Source organism: Zootoca vivipara, chromosome 7, assembly GCF_963506605.1.
Source record: "Zootoca vivipara chromosome 7, rZooViv1.1, whole genome shotgun sequence".
NCBI classification, from domain to species: Eukaryota; Metazoa; Chordata; class Lepidosauria; order Squamata; family Lacertidae; genus Zootoca; species Zootoca vivipara.
Window position 1 is genome coordinate 44,375,675 of NC_083282.1, and position 20,819 is coordinate 44,396,493.

At 39.2% G+C, this 20,819-nt stretch overlaps 1 protein-coding gene across 6 annotated transcripts in view; it reads right to left on the bottom strand.

Moving 5' to 3' along the window:
- The window catches only part of MAST2 (microtubule associated serine/threonine kinase 2), a 143,644-nt gene that overhangs the window by 15,737 nt on the left and 107,088 nt on the right, over positions 1–20,819 (bottom strand). For all 6 annotated transcript variants that reach the window (XM_035133526.2, XM_035133527.2, XM_035133525.2 and 3 more), the window contains 13 exons: positions 20,108–20,183; positions 18,555–18,764; positions 14,225–14,326; positions 10,415–10,547; positions 9,793–9,860; positions 9,239–9,324; positions 7,986–8,194; positions 6,108–6,246; positions 5,251–5,383; positions 4,571–4,736; positions 4,232–4,333; positions 3,039–3,161; positions 1,261–1,370 (listed from right to left, as the gene is read on the bottom strand). In XM_035133526.2, the coding sequence (XP_034989417.1) occupies positions 1,261–1,370; positions 3,039–3,161; positions 4,232–4,333; positions 4,571–4,736; positions 5,251–5,383; positions 6,108–6,246; positions 7,986–8,194; positions 9,239–9,324; positions 9,793–9,860; positions 10,415–10,547; positions 14,225–14,326; positions 18,555–18,764; positions 20,108–20,183 (1,657 nt within the window). The remainder of the gene's footprint in view (positions 1–1,260; positions 1,371–3,038; positions 3,162–4,231; positions 4,334–4,570; positions 4,737–5,250; positions 5,384–6,107; positions 6,247–7,985; positions 8,195–9,238; positions 9,325–9,792; positions 9,861–10,414; positions 10,548–14,224; positions 14,327–18,554; positions 18,765–20,107; positions 20,184–20,819) is intronic.

Genomic DNA, 20,819 nt, shown 5'->3' on the forward strand with positions numbered 1-20,819 from the left:
GCGAACTTTTTTCAGAAGCTGAATGTGCTCCGTTTTGAGTGCTATGCTTCCATTTTGAGTGCCACACTTCCGTTTTGAGTGCCCACTTACATTTTGAGTGTTATGCTGAGTTCTGTCTGTTTTTGCTATTTATTTTGCGTTTTTGTGGCTCTTCTTTTTTTGTGTGACTGCCCAGTTCAGCTACTGATTGATTGTGTGACTGCAGTACATTGTTTATTGCTTTCATTTTCTGGATCAATGGTTTTCGTTAGATAGTAAAATTCATGTTAAATTGCTGTTTTAGGAGTTGTTTTTAAAAGTTTGGAACAGATTAATCCATTTTGCATTACTTTCTATGGGAAAGTGCAGCTTGGTTTAGAAACGCTTTGGTTTTGGAATGGACTTCCGGAACGGATTAAGTTTGAGAACCAAGGTACCACTGTACCTCCTAAACAGCCTAGCTTCCATGTAGGTTATAGCAGTGTTTCTCAACCTTTTTTGGGCCACGGCACACTTGTTCCGTCAAAAAAATCACGCGGCACACCACCATTAAAAGACGGGGCAAATCCTGGGGGTTGGGAATGGGTGGGGGACTGAGGAATAGGGAGGATGAGGTTGGTGTACTTGCTGAGAGAGCCCTCGAGCACCGCCTCCGTCGTCCTGCCTGCCGCCAGCCCCCCGCTCCCTCCTGGGCTGGCCGCGGCTGAGCTGGGGCTGCTGCTGCTGCCGCCACCACCGCCTCCCTCCGGCCTCCCCACTGGTGTAGCCGCCGCTGCTCCTTGGCGGCCCGAGAGCCCTCCCCGGCTGGCGGAGGAGGACGGCGAGGAGCCCGCCGAGGTGGGGCGGCGGCTGCTGCGGCTGCTGCTGTTACTGCCGCCGCTGGACGGGGCTGCTGCTGCTCCAGAGTCCCCGTCGCCCTGCGCCGCTGCCTTCTCCATTGAGCGTGCGGGGAGAGCGCGAGGAGGCGGCCTTCGGCCATGAAGCGCTGCCTCGCTCAGGGAGCGAGCGCGAGGAGATGACGGAGGAACACCCTTCGCGCCCTCGCGCCCTCCAGACTGACCCAGCAGGCTTCCTTTCCGGCGGGTCAGCGCTGCCTATTGGCGGCCACAAATCGCCCTTCTCGTTGCCTCACGTTGCGGCACAGCAGCCACCGTCTCGCGGCACAGTAGTGTGCCGCGGAACAGTGGTTGAGAAACGCTGGGTTATAGAGATCATACAGTTGTTCATACTGCTTTGACCACAACAGAGTTCAAATCCCATCTATTTTTTAAAAATATATACCTTGCTAAATCTTGGTGAACATGAGGAAAACTGTCTAAGTTCCACATGATCATCGTCATTCGTGTCATCCTCTTCCTCAGAATCTAAATGCTGATATCGCTCGGTGCGAGCTGCAAACGAGAACACAGAATTGAGGTCATGTATTCAACAGGCGAGGATCAGTTGGCACTCTTGGGATTTACAAATAAATATCCTACTTGGGATCAGGGACTTTCCTGAGATTCATCAATTATACAAGTGGAAAATAATTTGGCTTGATTTTTAGATAGTCATTTTTTTTTCTTTCACCATCAAATTTTCGTTTCTTCTGGTCATAAGGTACACAAAGTTATCAAAACGAATTACAAAAGTACAGCTCTTTCAAACTTTTAAAACCAAAGATTCAGGCAGTTCTCCTGTCAAGTCCACCATGACTACAATAAAAAAGGGGAGTTTCAATTATTAACATCATGGTTGTAGAAATCCTGTTAGCCTGGCTGTGCACATTCAAATTACTTTTAATACTGTTTTGCTACAGCAAGAGCAACAAGCTACTTTTACTGTTACACCTCTGTCTCACTTGCTGAGTAAACAACAGATTGTCTGTTAGCTGCACTAATATTCACATCCCTCAAGTAGCTGAGACAATAAATGTACTCAACGCATCTTGACAACAGAATGGTGGGACTGAAAAGTGATAACATTTTTTAGCAGAAACCAATTCAATTGTAATTGGTAGTTTTCATAGCCATGATGGAACTTAACCATTGCATATGAGAAGCAATGGGCTAGCAAGACAGAATGACAATTAACCTACTGTATTTTGGCGTATAAGACGACCCCCAACTTTTCCAGTTAAAATCTAGAGTTAGGGATATACTCGTCGTATAAGACTACCCCTCTTCCTACGATCGTCCGTGGGCTGGACATGCCCGTGCTGCCCATATCCAAAATGTCCGCAGCACCAGAAATCGGTTATGCGGCTGCGTATAAGACAACCCGGTGTATAAGATGACCCCCAACTTTTGAGGAGATTTTCCTGGGTTAAAAAGTAGTCTTATACGCAGGAAAATACAGTAGTCTAATTTTAAATTCTAATTTTGCAACTGACACCTCAAAACAACAAACCAAAATACTTAATTGAGCTGCTTTTCAGGTACATATTGATTATAGTTGGCCTCAACACCAGCTGCATGCTGCATAGGAGACAGAAATGACTATTTCTATCTAGGAGGCTTAGCTTGAAAGAAAACCTGTATCTAGGTAAGGTAGACTTCTCAAGGCCTTTTGTCAGCTTTCTCAAGTTAGAAGATCTCTCTACAATAGTCTACAAACTGTCTTTTATTTTACTATGAGTAGTTCAGTGCAAACTTTATAGATCAGTATGTGCAACAGTTCATCCTTAGTGGTCTTGCCAATTTTATAGCATTCTCCCTGTTACTACTTCATTTACTCATATAACACCAACTTACAATGCACAAAGTTTTACTTCCAAATCCAATCCAACTAAAAGCTTATCATAAGTTTATCTGCACAATGCAGAATAACCTTAATATAGCTCAGACTTCTGAACATTACATTGGGATCCCAGAATGACATTTTTTGCAAGGCGTAATGCAGTATGCGTCTATATGAATGATTTCTGAATCAGAAGGCTGAATGGGTTTTGTCTGAAAGCTCAAAATATGCTCGTAACTCGCTTTCATTGACAGGTTTGCAAGCTACTTACATGCACATCTTAATACGCAATATTAACAATACTGAAAATCTACAGTTAACAGTCTACTTTTTTTCCTTACTGTCAAAGTAGCTTGTGTCATCTTCCGATTCTAACTGTGGAATAAATTCTGCCTTTTGTCGGAGTAATCCATTCCAGTCTAAATCCTTGAAGAATCTGTGTTGCTTCACCTCAAAAGCACTCCCTGAAATGAAAACATTGTTAGGAATTCTTAAACCACGTCATAGTAAATGAAGCCAGTGAATCTACCCTTCAAAAAATGTTTAAACACAGTAACAAACAACAACAACAACAACAACAACAATTTTATACCCCACCCTCCCCAGCTAAAGCCGGGCTCAGAGCGACTAACACCAAATACAGTGGTGCCTCGACTTACAAATTTAATCCGTTCCGAAGGCACCTTTGTAAGTTGAAAAATTCATAAGTCGAAAAACGCCATTGGAAACGCGATTTCCCATAGGAATGCATTGGAAACGGAAAAATCCGTAAGTCGAAGCAACCCTATCTAAAAATTCGTAAGTCGAAAAATCCCTATCTAAAAGCGCTGCAGGTTTTTTTCTGGATGTCGAGACATTCGTAAGCGCGTGGCCATTACCCCCATTCGTAAGTAAAAAAATTGGTTGTCGAGTAGTTCGTAAGTCGAGGTACCACTGTATAAAACAACTGGTTAAAATACAACTCAACAACGAGACTAAATACCTCAAAATTAAATTAAAAATTAAAAATGCAGCCTCATACAAAAGGGGGAAAAGGGGGAAATGGGGGAGGGAATCAGGTTGGCTCCAGGCCAAATGCCAGGTGGAACAACTCTGTCTTACAGGCCCTGCGGAAAGAAATCAGGTCCCGCAGGGCCCTGGTCTCAGGAGACAGAGCATTACACCAGGTCGGGGCCACTGTTGAGAAGGTCCTGGTTCTAGTCAACTGTTATTATCAGTCAACTGTTAGAACAAAGTAGAGCACAACTGCAAGACCCAATTGCTATGATGGGAACAAGTCAGGGAATGGACAAAAAATTGCACCATTCAGCCACTGCTCCCCATTTGTAATGACATATTTCTGCTGCAGAACCCTATACACTTTTAATGGCCATTCTGCCAAAGACTGAGGAAACCGCAGATCACTGAGAAGGTTAACTGCATGGTCACCACACTCCCCCCTCCCTGCAATTAGCAGGTTGGGGGGTTTGTTTTCACATCCTGTAGTCATATTTCAAAGTTTCTCGCAACTGTTTTGATAAAAATGAGTTTGTACCTGTTCCCAGCCTTTCCATAGGATTTTGACGGAGAAGTTTACCGATAAGGTCCTGCGCATCTAGTGGTAAAGCATCATCTCCTTCTGGCCAGGCAATTTCATCTAAATAAATTAGTTTCATAGGATTAGAATAGAAAAATGCTGTATTCTGCTCAGGGAATGAGACTTTTATTGCCTTCCCCGCCCCCTGCAAAGATGCAGCTCTCTGTGCCCTACAAAAGCTGTTCCTGCAGGGTCAGTGGAACTTCCCAACACCTCCTGAGCCAAATATGTAGACTTGAAGCCATTCACCAAATACAGGGAGACAACACTTTTTGCTTATAAAGGTAGGACACATACCATGGATAACTTGTCCAAATAATTCTTCCGGTGTGTCGCCAAAAAATGGAACGCAGCCAAGTAGAAACTCGTACAAGATTACTCCCATGGCCCACCAATCCACAGGCTTTCCATAACCCTGCCGCAAGATCACTTCTGGAGCAATGTATTCTGGAGTCCCACACACCTGAACAAGAAAGGGGGGGGTAATGAGCAATTGCATTCAAAATCACTGTTGTTCCACATAGCTCATGGGATGAAGATTATCTTTCCTACTGGAAGCATCCCAGAGAATGGAACTTCATATTAGAAAACTGAAAACCCCACACTGAAGCTAATTAGGAGTTACAAAGTTACTGCAATTATCCTGAGACGGTTCAGAAGATTTTAAAAACAAAACTTGTGTCCTTTTATAGTGGAAGCTTTCTTTATAAATGAAATGCATCCATGACAACAACTCATATTCCTGTTTTATTTCATTAAGAAGTCCAATAGGCTTTGAACAAATTATATAAGGATTTTTAACTTTCAAATGTTTGAAGATATACACAAGGGTCATCAGCATGAATGTAGCTTTGCAGTCCTAATGGAACTGTATCTGTAACTGCCCTATACGTAGGGATCTTACTTGCTATTGGCTTCCTTAAAGAACAGCATGTGCAGTTATTTATAGATGTTTCAAAAAGAAAACCTCAAAGTACCTGCTTATCCAAGAATTCTCTGGCATCTTTCTCAATGTGTCCTTCATATAGGTTGGTTGTCAAGCTCATTAAGCCTATTTTAGAGAGGCCAAAGTCTGTCAGCTTGATGTGACCCATCGATGTTATGAGAAGACTGAAGCAAAAATAGGTAAGTGTTACTGAAAAGTAAAGGAAACTAAAGTTTTATACAGTGTTATACTATTTATGATCTACCAAAACACTTGATAAAATGTCCTTAATTTAGAGTCTTAACTGCCACATAGTATAGAGGCAAACTTCCACAGGCAGAGAATTCTACAGATATACTCTTTTCCACAATGAAGGCACGCCCTTAAATGAGGAAACACTGACCAGGGCCTCTCGTACTGATCTTAATGTGATGACTTTCAGGCCACACAGGACTGTAAAGATCAGCATCTTTAGCTGGGCATGAAAATGATCAGCAACATTTTAGTGTCTTACTGATTCAGTTCTGAGCAACTTTGTACCCAAACATTTAAAATTAAAGTTTGAGCCAAGATATATGCTATAAAGTTGTGCCCTGTCTGCATTTTTAGCAGCCATTAAAGTATAGGCACTTCTCACTGCACAGAGACAATGGGGTGCCCCACTTTGTTATATTTAAAATCTAACTCTCACTTCTAATTTAGGTGATCATGAATGAAAAGAATAGTTTTTCAAATATATTTCACTAATAAAAGCACAGAATGACATCTGTAAAGAAAGAACTCAGTAACAAGAACATTAAAATAAAAACTTGCCCTTGCAGGAAAAAAATGACACACATTGTTCCTATAACTATTTTTAGCATGGACAGCTGCGACTACAGGTCCAAACATGAGAAGCTAAAAGCGTACTTGTCAGGCTTTAGGTCACGGTGGACAATGCCATAATTGTGGAGATATTCCAGTGCCAGAACAGTTTCTGCAAAATACATTCTTGCCATATCAACAGGTAAAGCTCCAATGTTCTTCAAGAGAGTTGCACAATCACCTCCTAAGACATGGTAAACAAAAAACAAAAAACCCACACAGCATAAAAAGATGAGAAACATTTGTGTCAAGTCACTGTCTGTCAGCCAGATCTGATGAATGCAACTTGTTATAGCAAAATCCGATACCTATCTATTCAAAAGTAGGTTCTACTGAGTTCAATGAGGTTTATTCTCAGGTAGGTGGCTATGGGTACAAGACTGCAATATGTGAGTGCAACATTTTAATAATATCCTCCTTTATACTGGCTAAGATTTGTTCCAAGACACTGCCTCTGGCATAAGGGTCTGAAGCCTTGGTCTAGTGACCCTCTTCCCAGTATGCATGTGTACTACTGAGGAGCAGTTCCCCTAAGTACACAAAAGAAGAAAGGGGGTGAAAGAAAAACAGTAGTGTGTTGCTGCTAGAGAGAAGGTAGTGTTGTATGTATTTACATTTAGGTGAGCACTCTCCACAGCAATGTGGAGCTTCTAAAGACTTTTCAAAATAGTAATACACAACAGTAAAAGCACAGGAGGATGACTGATCTGCAGTGAGCTCACCACTAGTGATGCCCTAACCCAGGCATGCCCAAACTTCGGCCCTCCAGATGTTTTGGACTACAATTCCCATCATCCCTGACCACTGGTCCTGTTAGCTATGGATCATGGGAGTTGTAGGCCAAAACATCTGGAGGGCCGCAGTTTGGGGATGCCTGCCCTAACCAATAGGTGCCTATGAGACTATGCAGCTACATGGCATCACCAGCCACAATAGCTGTGCTTGTTGGGTAAAATATGACAGAGCTTGCAGTGATTAAAAAAAAAACTGCTCAGGCTTTTGCAAGTCTCCAAGGACAGGAAGCAGCACAGCAATGGAGCAACAGACTTGCAGTAGCTTTCCTGTTCTCACTTTACACACACAAAAGCAATGAGGATACTTCTGGTTCATCAAAAAGAGACATGAACCTCTGCTAAGAATGCTGGGGTCCAATTCACCAAGAGTTTTGCAAGTCAAAATTTTGACCTTCCCAAATAAGAAAACAAAAGACTGACATTGTATGCTCCTAGGAACCCAGTCTACAGTCTATGAAGGGGTGAGAACCTCTCTCTGCACTAGCTAAAGTGTCTGGATAGTTCTCCACTTTGAGTGCACTCGTGGGTTTTAAAGGCATGAGTGGGAGTTGTCATATGAATACTCTCATATTAAATGTAGTTAGTTGGGTAAAAACCCCTCCTGGACGTTGCACAACTTGGAATTTTAGAACACTACAAAAACTGCAAACCTAAGAAATATGGGGACACTGATAGCAGATATTTGACTAATTTTAATTATTCCTCAAGTGACAGACTCTGCCAAGTGTCGTTACACTTAATTCTGTGTGGATGATACTATAGTTATTAGCCAGCTTCAAAATCCATGGCTGTTTCCCTATGGAAGAGAATATAGTTTAGGAGTATATTCAATTCATTCCGCTGTGAACATTCTCCTATTTATTTATTTCACATGACCCTTAAGTAAGATACCAATACCTACAGTTTCAAGAGCAAACATGGCTAACTAGTCCATGATGAACAGGACTCACCTCAAGGTAGCACATAGTGGATTTATTATTCCATCCTCTAAGATGGCACCTATAGGACACTTTTGAGAATACTGGAAAGCACCATGCAAGTCAGCACATATAAAATTCTCTACCACTTTCTGGTCAATATGTAAGGTCATTATTGTGACAAGATGAATTCTATCGTGGTGAAACAATACCTTCCACATACTCCATAACCATGCATAGGTGTCTCTTGGTTTCGAAAGAGCAGAACATGCTCACAACAAAGGGATTCTCTGCAAATGTTAGTATGTCTCTTTCCACAAAAGCTTGTTGAATTTGGTTCCTCAAAATGAGATTATGCTTATTGATCTTCTTCATAGCAAAGCGCTGACGGGTAGTTCTGTGGCGCACCAAGAACACTGCACTGAGACAAGAAAGTTGCACTGCATTAGTGATGGCATGAGCAGACTCCAGGACTTCTGAACCCTGCTTCTCTTACTTCAGGTTTCACTTATTGGATTAGATGATAAAGTTACGAAGAAACAGAAAACGAAGCGCAAGGAACAACTCATTTTTCTCTCCCTGCTCCTTCTGCAATGATAAATATATTGATAAGATCTCAGTTCTGACTCAAATTCATAATGGGTGAGAGCAACAAGTCGTAGTTTCTGCCTGATCTCTGTGTAATGTTCATCTATAAGAAACAGGACTTCTATAATCAAATATTATTTTCACCTTTAACATTATACGTATCATTATCTGCCTGTGCACTAATATCAACATTTTCCAATCCCTTTGAATAATCAGGCCAATTTCCTTTTCTTTCAGAGAGACTGTTGTGCCATACTACAGACAGAGTATTTCACAAGTAACTGGGGGGAAATTATCAGCGCAGCATAACAAGAGTAGCTGACCAACTCATCTCCAGTCCTTTATAAAATGTTTAGAATGCATATATATATATATATATATATATATATATATATATATATCCTTTTAAAATCTTACCAAGTTAAAAAAAATTGAAAGGTTTCAAGCAAAACTGTTGAACATGTCATCCCCTCCCCAAATTTAGTGATCAAAATTAATTTCATGCTTCCCCCCTATTTTATTCAGGGCCACAGGGAATAAAGGGTAGTGGAACTTCTCAATGTTTGAGCTGAAACAGGTGCAATATGGGATCTTCAAATGTTTGTTTAACTTTAAAGCAGTTGTGAGTTGTTGGGAGGGGGCTGAACGTGCTTCTACTCTGGGGATATAGCACAGAGAGATCACAAAAACAGCACAGAGGAGCAGTATGGTTTCAATCAAATCTGACAAACTTACCTTCCCCCAGCAGTGGGTTTAAAGTACTGTACAAATATCAGGAGCTATAGCTACAGATATCCTGCATCATTGTCATTTATGACTCACGGTTAGACGTCAAATGAATTTCTTTTAATGGCTAGACATAATCTTATATCCTTACCCATATGCACCATTGCTGATTAGCTTAATTGTTTCAAATTCCTCTTCAGATGGAGTTTTCTTGGCTTGCACAGTGGCTCCCCGACTCTGAAAACACCAGAAATACTTTTCACTCTCCTTTTAATGTTAATCTTTTAAAGATACATCTACAGTATTTAAGTCTAAATCCAATCACAACCAATTTGGAAGCGTTTTTAAATGGTTTCATTGTGCTTCTAAAATCTCTATTCTTAAACTTTGTTCCACCTGTTTTATCTCAACAATTTAACAAACACTTTTGTAGCTCTTTACTGATATTATCCAGAGAAAGACTGGAGCAATTCTTGCTGTTTCTGACTGAAACACATCATGTATGCCCATAACATTTTGGGGGGCCCACGGCCCGGTAGGAGAGTTTAAAATTTTAATCTCCTTTTAAAATATAGACAGAGCATTCAGGTATTCTTCATGAACAGAAATGATTATATCCATGCACAATTTAGACTTTAATAACACAGAATGGCGTTATTACAGACCTGCTATTATATGATTAAAAGTGATCCTTTAACTCAGTACCTTTCCTTCAGTAGAATCATCTGTCTCTGGAGTGTCTGGACTATCAAAGCTGTTCAACTGGGCCATTTCTGGAGGGAAACCAGAAATGCGCACTCTTAGGATATAATAGTATGCAATATGGTGATCACATTCCTAGTTTCTTCACCCACATACAAGCTAAGACACATAGTTCTCCATACTCAAGAGTATGTGGCCAAAATCTGAAGGTGTCAGGTAGAAGAAGGTGGTGGTTCATGATATTTTTCCAGAGCAGGATTCTTTAATCAAAAGTTTCTCCAGAACATTTAAACAAACTAATTGCAACGTGTGTGTTTATTTAGGGTTAAAGCAATAATTTCACAATTTTACAAAAGTTTCCACTTCATCTCAAAGACTCTGATGAGCAAACAGTACATCAGAAAAGTCATACACAACCACTGCATTTCTTAATGTGTGAATCAGCCCTCAGACTAAGCATGCAATATTATACTCACAAACGTGGAAGTAAGTTCCATTGAACTCAATGGAACTTACTTCTGAGCAGACATGCATAGGATTGCACTAGAGGTAACAAGGAGGGCTTCTGTTTCTTAACCTACTTGTGCTCTATATAGTCCTAAGAAAGCAAAGTGAAAGTCCTCACCCTCCAGGGGATCCCTGGTGAGTCCCAGCTGGCAAATAATATAACGAGGGATGTCACATTTAATTCCTTCTCCTTCCTTGGCATGGCCTTCAGCAGCTTCTAGCAGATGGTAGAACTCTTCAGGATCAAACTCCTAAAGCACAAGAATACAAGAGGAGGAAGGTTAATTCAGTTCTCAAAGCAAAAGACTATAACTCTGGGTGGTGAGATATTTTAAGAATGATAAGAATAAAGACACCATTTACAAACACTTTTAACATGTGGGTCCTTCTACATTCAAGTTATGAACTGAATTCAGCAGCCAACAGCTCATCTCACATTGGTACAATATGCACAGCAATAAGACTGTATATTGCCTTGTGTAAAAACAAAAACAAAAAACAACCCCAGTCAACGATTATTGGGGATTGCTATGATTTTTTTTACTTTGGAAAATTTAAGGCAACACAGAAAAGGGGCAGGAAGAAGAAGAGATTATACACATCATAATTTTAACATCACATTGAGTGTTTCCTAGCATAATAAGCAGGGAGAGCAAAAAAATGAGAGCTTGACATTTTATATTTTCATAACCATGGTAACATCCATTTATCACCCTATTCCCAATAATTAGAAAGGAGAGAGACAAAACAAGCCCTTTTATTCCCATTCTGTGAACAGGGAACAGTTACATAAAAGTAGCTTGTCCAAGCCTTCACAGGAAGTGTAGCAGGCTGAGATGGGATTTTAGTTCAGGCTCATCTTTAGCAGTGCTCTATTCACTGAGAAATGTACCCACAACTGACCTCAAACTGTAGTGTTTAATCTGAAAGCATAAGCCAACAAGAAAGAAGGGTGGTGCACAAAACCTGTAAAAGGACTGTTAGGACATAATATATAGTCTAGGACATAATATATATAACTAGGAGTCTATATTGCCTTAAAAAATCTGTATAAATCCCATAACCCAAGATTCAGTGATGAGAAAAGGTATCTGAGGATGAAGAAAAATGACAATACAGTATATCAGAATAAAGCGAATAGTTGACAAAAATCAAAGAAGGAATGAAGAGATTAATCCAGCAGATTTGTGCAAATTTAAAATGCCCATATTAAAAAAAACCCACTGCTTTTAGAAGTGCACAAGTAAATGATTAATATGTTCAATTATTTTATCTTAGAAGTCAATCACATTGCTGGAAATATATCTTTTGTAGGAAACAATCTGAAGTAACCATTTCTGGGCATTTAGGAGTTCCATCTCTCTGTCTATGCCATAGCTGCCAAGTTATCCCTTTTTTAAGGGATATTCCATTATGCTGAATAGGCTTCCTCGCGAGAAAAGGGAAAACTTGGCAGCTATGGTCTATGGTGCTCATAAAGTTAAGGCAAATGAAACCAGATGCTGTTTTGTTACAAGAAGTCAATAGTAGTGAGAGTAAGACACCTGCTACTAAAACTTATATTCATAGGAGATAATGTGAAACTATCCCTAGGATTACATGGTACAGTAAACTGAGCCACAAAAATTATGATATATAAAAAAGGTTGGATACTACTGCAACAGCTAAATTAGAAAAATTCCTTCAGTAGCACCTTAAAGACCAACTAAGTTTTTATTTTGGTATGAGCTTTCGTGTGCATGCACACTTCCAAAATAAAAACTTAGTTGGTCTTTAAGGTGCTACTGAAGGAATTTTTTTATTTTACTTCGATCCAGACCAACACGGCTACCTACCTGTAGCTAAATTAGAAACGTCCTGTACTTTATAATATGGGATCTTGTCACATTATTTTCATGACTGTCACAACAGGCTTTGGAGTTCATTACAGTGGTACCTCGGTTTAAGTACACAATTGGTTCCGGAAGTCTGTACTTAACCTGAAGCGTACTTAACCTGAAGCAAACTTTCCCAAGTAATGGAAAGTGTATTAATCTGTTCCAGACAGGTCCACGGAGTACTTAAACTGAAAGTACTCAAACCGAAGCATACTTAAACCGAGGTATGACTGTACTCAGATCTCTGAGATGTTGCTGCATACACCTGCTTCCATTCTCTTTTCAAAAGGATGAGGGAAACTGGTACACATTGTAAACCTTATCAGCTAATTTTAACTAAAGACCAGTCCAGTTAAGAACCTTCCAGAAGTAACCTTGTTTAGACATTGGGGAGGGGGATCAAATGGCAGAAGAACAATTATTTATTTGTTAAAGGTATTCAAGTATCATTTTTCAGATGGACTTCACAAACAAGTGACTATTTTTTAAGCACCATGACATGAACACATCATAGTGATCAACTTTTTGAAGAAATGCATTACATTTTGTTCCACATGTACTACTCTGAAAGTGCACTTTCCCCCGAATGTTTAATCAAGTAAACAATACTTAATTTTTTTTCTACAGCAAATGAACACAGTTCATGATTAGTTAAAATAGAATACTTAGATATACCGTAGCTCTGATCATTGGCATTGTTATAATGTGGCATATATTGGATTTTTTGTAATTGAAAACTAATAAAAATTATTTATATAAAAAACCAGATATAGCTCTGTTCAAATAATGTAGTCAAGATCCAAAGATTTGTAAACTGGCAGACAGGTGGGCTATAAATGAAATAAATAAATTCCATGCACCAAGACGACTTTTGGCAAATACACAGCAGTCCTCCATACTACAGTCTGCAATATGAAATGCTTGTCTACCATTCAAAGCCCCCACTTGGGAGTCAGCAAGCATTGTTACCATTACTCACATGTATCAAACAGAAACATCAATAAACAAATAAAATTTCAGATGAGAGAAAAGGCCCAGCAAGTACAATGGCATCATAGCTAAACAAACATAATGTTCTTTCTTATTATGTGTCGAATATGGAAGACAATGATCACTGCTACAACATTAATCAGACAGAGGGCCTTAAGGCAGTATAAACTGTATTAACTGATGATTCCCCAGAAACTTCTTGGAGACACAGTCACCACAGATGAATACTTGCCCTACTGCCCATAACTTCTCCCACTGTTGCATGTTGGAGTCTGCTTCCTTGAAGAATTCAGACCTAGACATGCACCTGGCAAGGGAGTCTTTTAAGTATGAAATATACTGCATTTTAAAGTCAGCAATTGGACTATATGGTCTATAAGGGCACTGCCTGCTCTAGTTCTAAAAATGAAAATTGCTAAGGTGCTTAATTAATTAATGTTTCTACATGTTGCACGTGGATTTTTTTTTAAAAAAGACAACTTTTCCTAACAATGAAACTAGTTGGCACTGTTCCTATCCGTTCTGATACTTAGCAGGTTTTCCTGTATCACCATACTTCTATGGACATGAACCACAACCTACAGAGACCCTTTATGTGCATTCATAATTTTGCAATACATTCCAAAACTTGCAGTTTCTCATTCTAAACAGCTTCCCCAATGCCACAGCCTAACACATGCTTGGAATTACCCATGCTATCCAAGGTGACTTGCCATGATGCTGTTCCAGGAGAGAACAATCAAATCCCCTGCTGGACATGAAGAGTCATTGCACGGTCCTCTAGTCTGCATCTGTTATCATTATCTGTGCATAATGACCACTTAAAAACTGGTAAGGTCTATTCTGCAGAGAAACACTTAAAACAATGTAATAGCCAGTGTACTTCTATAGAACTATGTACTTCTCATAGAATCACCAAGTCTTTCCTAATGTATGCTCTTTCAAAGCCTATCTTGTATGCATTATCAGTTTGTAAAATCTGTTAAGATTCCACTGGAATTACATTTCATACTCATCAGACAATATATTGCTACACCTCCTGAAAACCCCTTTTTACTTACCAGACATTCTAGCAATCGTGCTGGCCGTGCAATGATTATCATCAACTTCTTCACCAACTGGGTAACAAATGCCACTTCTGAGCTCTCTGATCGCTCGTGAGCCTGTGGAAAGGATGTCACATCATGGTTTAAACAAAGAATTGGTCCCTCATAAATCAAGTACAGAAGCTATCATCAGTTATTTAGCTATAATTCTCTGAAGGCATGATAGAAGAACGGCAGCTTTTTCCTTTTTTCAAGTTCTGTGTTGCCAAAGTTTTGACACTAAAACATTCTCTGCCAATTCACAAACAATATTGCAGAAGGTTTATTCACAGTAAACTCACTGGAAACTTTTTAAAGGGTTTTTCTTTCTTTCAAAAAAGAATGTTAATTAATTATACATTGGGGGTTTTTTCTAGGCCAAAATAGGTTTTTATTTCTAGATTTACTTGACATTGACTCTTCTTTGTGTTATTGTTTTCACTTCCACTCTCAAAGATATTCTGTTTTATAATTCTTCCATGAAGACATTAAACAAACTGCAGTGCACACAAAAATAGGCCCAAAAGGAAACAGTAAGCTGAACAAGGTGTCTATAGAACTGCATGCAGAATGCCATTAATATTCTATTATTAATGCCATAGTACAAATAGTATCTATACATTATAAAGACACATGGACTGGTTCAGTCAAATGTTTTATTTATTGATTGATGACATAATATTCAAACACTGGGACAATCAGCATTTTGTTGGCCCACTAAATATTCTGTGCAAGAAAAGAATTTTATAAGAAAGGAAAAGAATATTTTTTCCATCACCCTAGCTCAATACAATAATCGCTATACAAAGAAGATGTAATACATAGTTCACTCTTCAAGCTCATAGTACTCCAGAGAAATTAAATACAACTACAGGTATGCTCTCTGGAATGATAAATAATGCTCAGAAACAGGTTTCAAAGACCATATGGGGGGACAAAAATAATAATCTGAGTTTTTTAGCAGCTTGCAGGCACAAGCGTTTAATCAAGAAATGTACAGGCAACTACCAGCAACAAAGAAATTGCTTGCTAACATTCACTGAAAAGAAATGAAAATCCATACACTGACAAGTAGTAAGAAAGCATTGGCACCACTAAGGAATGTGGAAAAATAAGATTGGCACAAACTGTAAACAGAGACCACTGTACACATTTAATAAGAAACATACACACTCTGTTGTTTATGGGGAAATTACCAACAACTTAATTTGGCTCACATATTAGAATGACTGTTTTGTATATAATTCTGTTTACAATTTTTTATCTAATTCTGTTTACAATATATGTTTAGCGTAAGCATGCACAGTACATAAGCCCTTCACTCAACGTGTCACAGGAAAGGTTTCAAATGCCTTAAACTAATGCAATATATAGATACATATTGCAATGAAAATTTGCAGAATTTGTAATTCACATTCCATTAAAGGAAACTGTACAATTCCTTGAATTGATTAAGTTTGGATTTTGTTTTTAAAAAAGTTTTTAAAAACCATTTCTCCTAATATATAGTCATTGAAACATAATAAGAGGTAGTATGATTATTCAGAAGGGAAACCAATGTTTAAAATACTGAAAACAATTTTCATAGATCAACAAGGACTAGCTTTATTTAAAACAGATTTTAAGACGTTTGCCATGCGATCATGTCCATTTACTTTAATAAAAACGTTCAGTAACTTTAAAAACTGCTATATCTAGAATTAAATTGAAAGTTTTACTACAACTTGTAATTTGCTCTGAGTATTAAAAAGTTAAGCTATGCAAAAATTAAAAACACAACAGTTAGAAACAAGATTACATAAACACAAAAATGAACACAACTTGTAGCAGCCACTCAGCCATGATATCTGCACAGTGCTGCAGCTCCAGAGTCCTTAGTAAAATCGTTGTTTCTTGTTTCCGTATTTCACACAATAGCCTCGACATCTCTCCAAATGTCTTGTTTAGAAGACATCCCACTTTTATTGCATCTTCAGTGAATAGGTTATATGCCAAACAACTGCCTATCGTTTGCCTCCCTTCCCTTGGTATGATGCATGCCATCTAATTAGCAGTTCCCAATGACAACATGCTTGTCTGAAGGTTGCGGGTGTCATTTCAGGCCCCCCCCCCGCCTCCTTGAGGGAAGGGGGTGGGGTAACCACAAGGACTATGGGCTGAAGCTTGTGTCATTTGTTTTTAGAAACGAAGTCATTTTCAGTGACATATGTACTGGAGGTAGCAATGGGCAATTTACAAAGTGATTCCCTTATCTGAAAGACTCATCCGTCACTAACTGTAGCCACTGGGGCATGAAATTAAAATCACTGTCCTCCCCTGGGGTTTAGCAGGACCAACAGCAGTGATATTCAAGTCACAACTCTGTAATTGAGCTAATATACTGATATAGATCAAGCCAGCCATACAAGTACCAATGCACTTAAACCCTATTAAGAACAGCAACTTTAATCGGGATTTCAGGTTAAGTGGGCAACACAAGCAACTACTGATATAAACTTACTAACACCTCTGCGGCTTTGCTGTATGTACAAGTTTTTCAATCGTTTCTTCTTTGTTTGTTTTATAAAGCCAAATGTGTATACATTTCATGCTTTCTAATAATTCAGTGTGAAGGTTATTACTTTTCATAATTCTCAGTTTTTTATTATCTTTCAGTTAACAAAGCTATTTTCAGTGCAGTATATAGTAAGTGTTTGTTTCCAAAATTCTGACTCGTGTGTTTTCAAAAAATATCAAATTCAAGTCGCATTTCCCCAAACTTTCAAATAAATCCTATAATGTATAACAATACAGTTTTAGAAGAAAAGGTAACTGTTCCGTCTAAATAAAGCAGGGCTTGAGAACTCATGACCCCCCAGATATTGTCAGACTCCAGCTCCCATAAATTCCAGCTAGCATGGTCAGATGATAGGAGTTGTAGTCCAACAACATCTGGAGGGCTAGTTTTCTCACCCCTTAGGATGGATCCTAAGCGCTGCTAGTATGAGCAAAAAATGGTTTTCGCTCATGGGAGGAGAGACCCCTGATTTCTGCTGATTCTCCCCTCTAGCTGCAGCCGTCCTCCGAAGCTCATACCAATGACAAACTTAGTTGGTCTCTAAGGTGCTACTGGAAGAAATTTTTTTATTTTGTTTTGACTACGGCAGACCAACATGGCTACGATACCTACCTGTAACTAACCCCCCCCCCCAAGTTACTTCCAACTGTCTCCCCACCCTGAAGGCAGGGAAACCATATTTTGCAAGCATTAGACTACCTGCCGTTCTCAATTTCCAAACTGAAAAGGTTTGTAGTAAATGGTGTCTGGGAGATGCAGTCCCACCACAATCAAGCATTTTCATCTATAACTGATTTCAGCAAACGATTAGGACTTTCAGTGAGACCTAGGAATTAAGAGTGCCTAACTTAACTGGACTGTGTTTGTTCTTCTTCAACTAAGAATATAGTACACCTACATGGCTGATTCTTTCTACAACTGATTGGTTTAAAATAAACCCTGAGTTTGTGAGAAACAAAGGCTTTGTTATGAGAAATCTGGGATGTATCCAGTCATAAAAGAAGGTAGACTAAGTTTACATAATAAACTTGGAGGCCAGTATTTTTAGAGCAAAGGAAGAAGAGGAGGGGGGAAAGGAGTGTCTCCCTTTTCTTTGTAACAGGAATCCTACGAACTCTCCTTTATCCTGCCCCTTTCAGGTACATTAACATTTATCCCAAATAGATTTCTTCCCACTACCTAATCTTCATGCCTTCTTTTGTAGAGGTGGAGAGCTGAAGCTAATTTTTTTTGGGGGGGTGGAACAAACAAGTACCAGCTCCCCCTGACAATTCAAATCTCATTGGCTCCCCCTGTATAAGGACAGTTCAGAAACAAAGGGAGGTTACTAAATATAGATCTGGATAAATGTGGTAAACTCTACTATTTATTTATGGCACAACACCTCATTACATAATATTCACTGCGTGTCTTGTGTTAGTTAAAATATAATCAATTTAAATACAAAATAAAACAAAACCATAAAATCAAAAGTTACTTAAATCTAACAGATGAACTGAGTTTCACACATTAGGTATAAATAATCCCCTCACTATTTGAATGAAGCAAATGTTTTCATCTCCATTTAGATGAGCTGTGCCTTGAAAATTAACTGGGATGGGGTATTGCTCTGAAGCACCTATATGGTACATTCTGTTTGCCCCTGTGCTTTGTGGATGTAGCCTGCACTATGTGGAGGTTTGCCATGTGAATTATTTCAAGTTACAGCAAAGCAGGCTGAAGCTGATGGCCTGTGAATCAAATACTTACATCTTGTAGGAGCTTCTCAAGGTTTTCCTGCAACTCATAAAAGTACCGAGAAGTAATAAGTCCTTCACGTGATTTATCCAAGCAGTCTCTGGCCAATTCAATAACTTGATGGTGAATGAAACTTAGGACCCCATCTGCTAGCTGTAGCACGTTCTCTGGTGCGCTGGATGCAATAAACTCGGCCAGCCGTTCCTCCATCTGGGCTGTGGCCTAAACAATGTAGAAGAATAGTTACAGGCATTTTGCTACGAAAATATCTACATTTGAACTGAAGTAAACCAGGCATCCCCAAACTTCGGCCCTCCAGATGTTTTGGACTACAATTCCCATCATCCCTCACCACTGGTCCTATTAGCTAGGGATCATGGGAGTTGTAGGCCAAAACATCTGGAGGGCCGCAGTTTGGGGATGCCTGAAGTAAACATATCAAATCTAACAAATGGGTTTTCTTTGAATGTTTAGGAATTTGTCCTCCATCACCACCATTCCTAATTTGAATGCTTAAGTGTCATGACGTTGAAGCAATTTCTAGGTGAAAGGTGCACTAATTTAGAATGCACACAAATAAATTTAAAGTAAATTAGAACACCCTAGGTGTAAAACGGGATGCGGGTGGCGCTGTGGGTTAAACCACAGAGCCTAGGGCTTGCCGATCAGAAGGTCGGCGGTTAGAATCCCCGCGACGGGGTGAGCTCCCATTGCTCGGTCCCTAGTCCTGCCAACCTAGCAGTTCGGCAGCACGTCAAGTGCAAGTAGATAAATAGGTACCGCTCCGGCGGGAAGGTAAACGGCGTTTCCGTGCACTGCTCTGGTTTCACCAGAAGCATCTAAGTCATGCTGGCCACATGACCCAGAAAAACTGTCTGTGGAAGCGGACAAACGTCGGCTCCCTCGATCTATAGAGTGAGATGAGCGCCACAACCCCAGAGTCGTTCACGACTGGACTTAATTGTCAGGGGTCCTTTTACCTTTACCTTACACATTAACCTAGATATGTGCGTTTTTCCATACACACAAAATAGTCTACAAAGCAACTGGCAGAGCGTGTTTTATAAGGAGTAAAATAATTTAACTACGTTTAAAACAGCAAAACAATGCTCCAGCCTATAAATAATTATGCAACAATGCACTTAACAGTCTCTACTGTGCCATATCTGTTGTTTCTTTCCAGTTCAACCATGGCACCAAAGATATGGCCCTTTCAGATGCAGTCCATGATAGGAGCTTATATTTACCATTAAAACAAAACAAATGTTTTGCATCACAAGTCATTAAAACTTTAACAGTTTCCCCACATATATGAGGGCAAGATGACAGTGTTTTGCTAGATTTTTTACATAACATCTACTGTTTCGGTATAAGTGCAATCTAAGTTTGATTTCATTCAATCTTGATTACAAAAATGATGGGGTCTATTTTTTAATTTTCATTTTAAACAAACAGGGCCATTTTCCTTAAGAATTGGAAGACTGCAGAATGGCAAAATGTCAGAAATCTGCTCTTAGTGCCTCAATAAATGGACTGAAAAATAAATTAATTAAAATGGTTCTTACCTTTGGAAACCTTTCTTTGTATACATGGTTCATCATTACTATTTCACTGTCAAAGGACACTGGAGAACGGCCAGGACTAGGGGGAAAGTTAAGAATGTTAAAATGTGGTTGAAATGGTAGGTAGTGTGATAGTGCCATATGTGCAAACTACAGTCACCACTACATTGATGTAATTACACATGAATGTGTGCACAAGCACATAAATGGTTAATGTATATACTTTACCAAAGTTTCTTTCTTGCTACCTCGGGCAAATATAAACAACACTAATGCTGCTATTGCTGAAGAAAGAATATGCCCACCCCTTAGTTAAGTATAGGTTGGAATATTATTAGGATTTTCTTTTGCAATCTTAGTCATCTGAGTGAGGCCAACTATGCACAAACAAATGGTGTGTACTTGTGTGCATATTTACACTGAATAATCACAAACAGTAAAGACTCAATTATTTAACCAGCTAGGGAAAGGAATATTGGTTTCTGAGCTATTAGAAAACACAGTTGTGAAAATATGTACTATGAAGTGAATTTGAGTTACTTTGAGTTCATTGTATAAAAGGAAGATTAAAGTTTCTAAACTGAAAGTGAATTTACATGCTAGCAACATACTGGGTTAGACCACTGGTCCGCTTAGCTCAGTACTGGCAGCACTGACTGGCACTTCTGTCATGCCAGACTAAAGAAACCAGACATTGGCTTGTCATGCTGTCCAA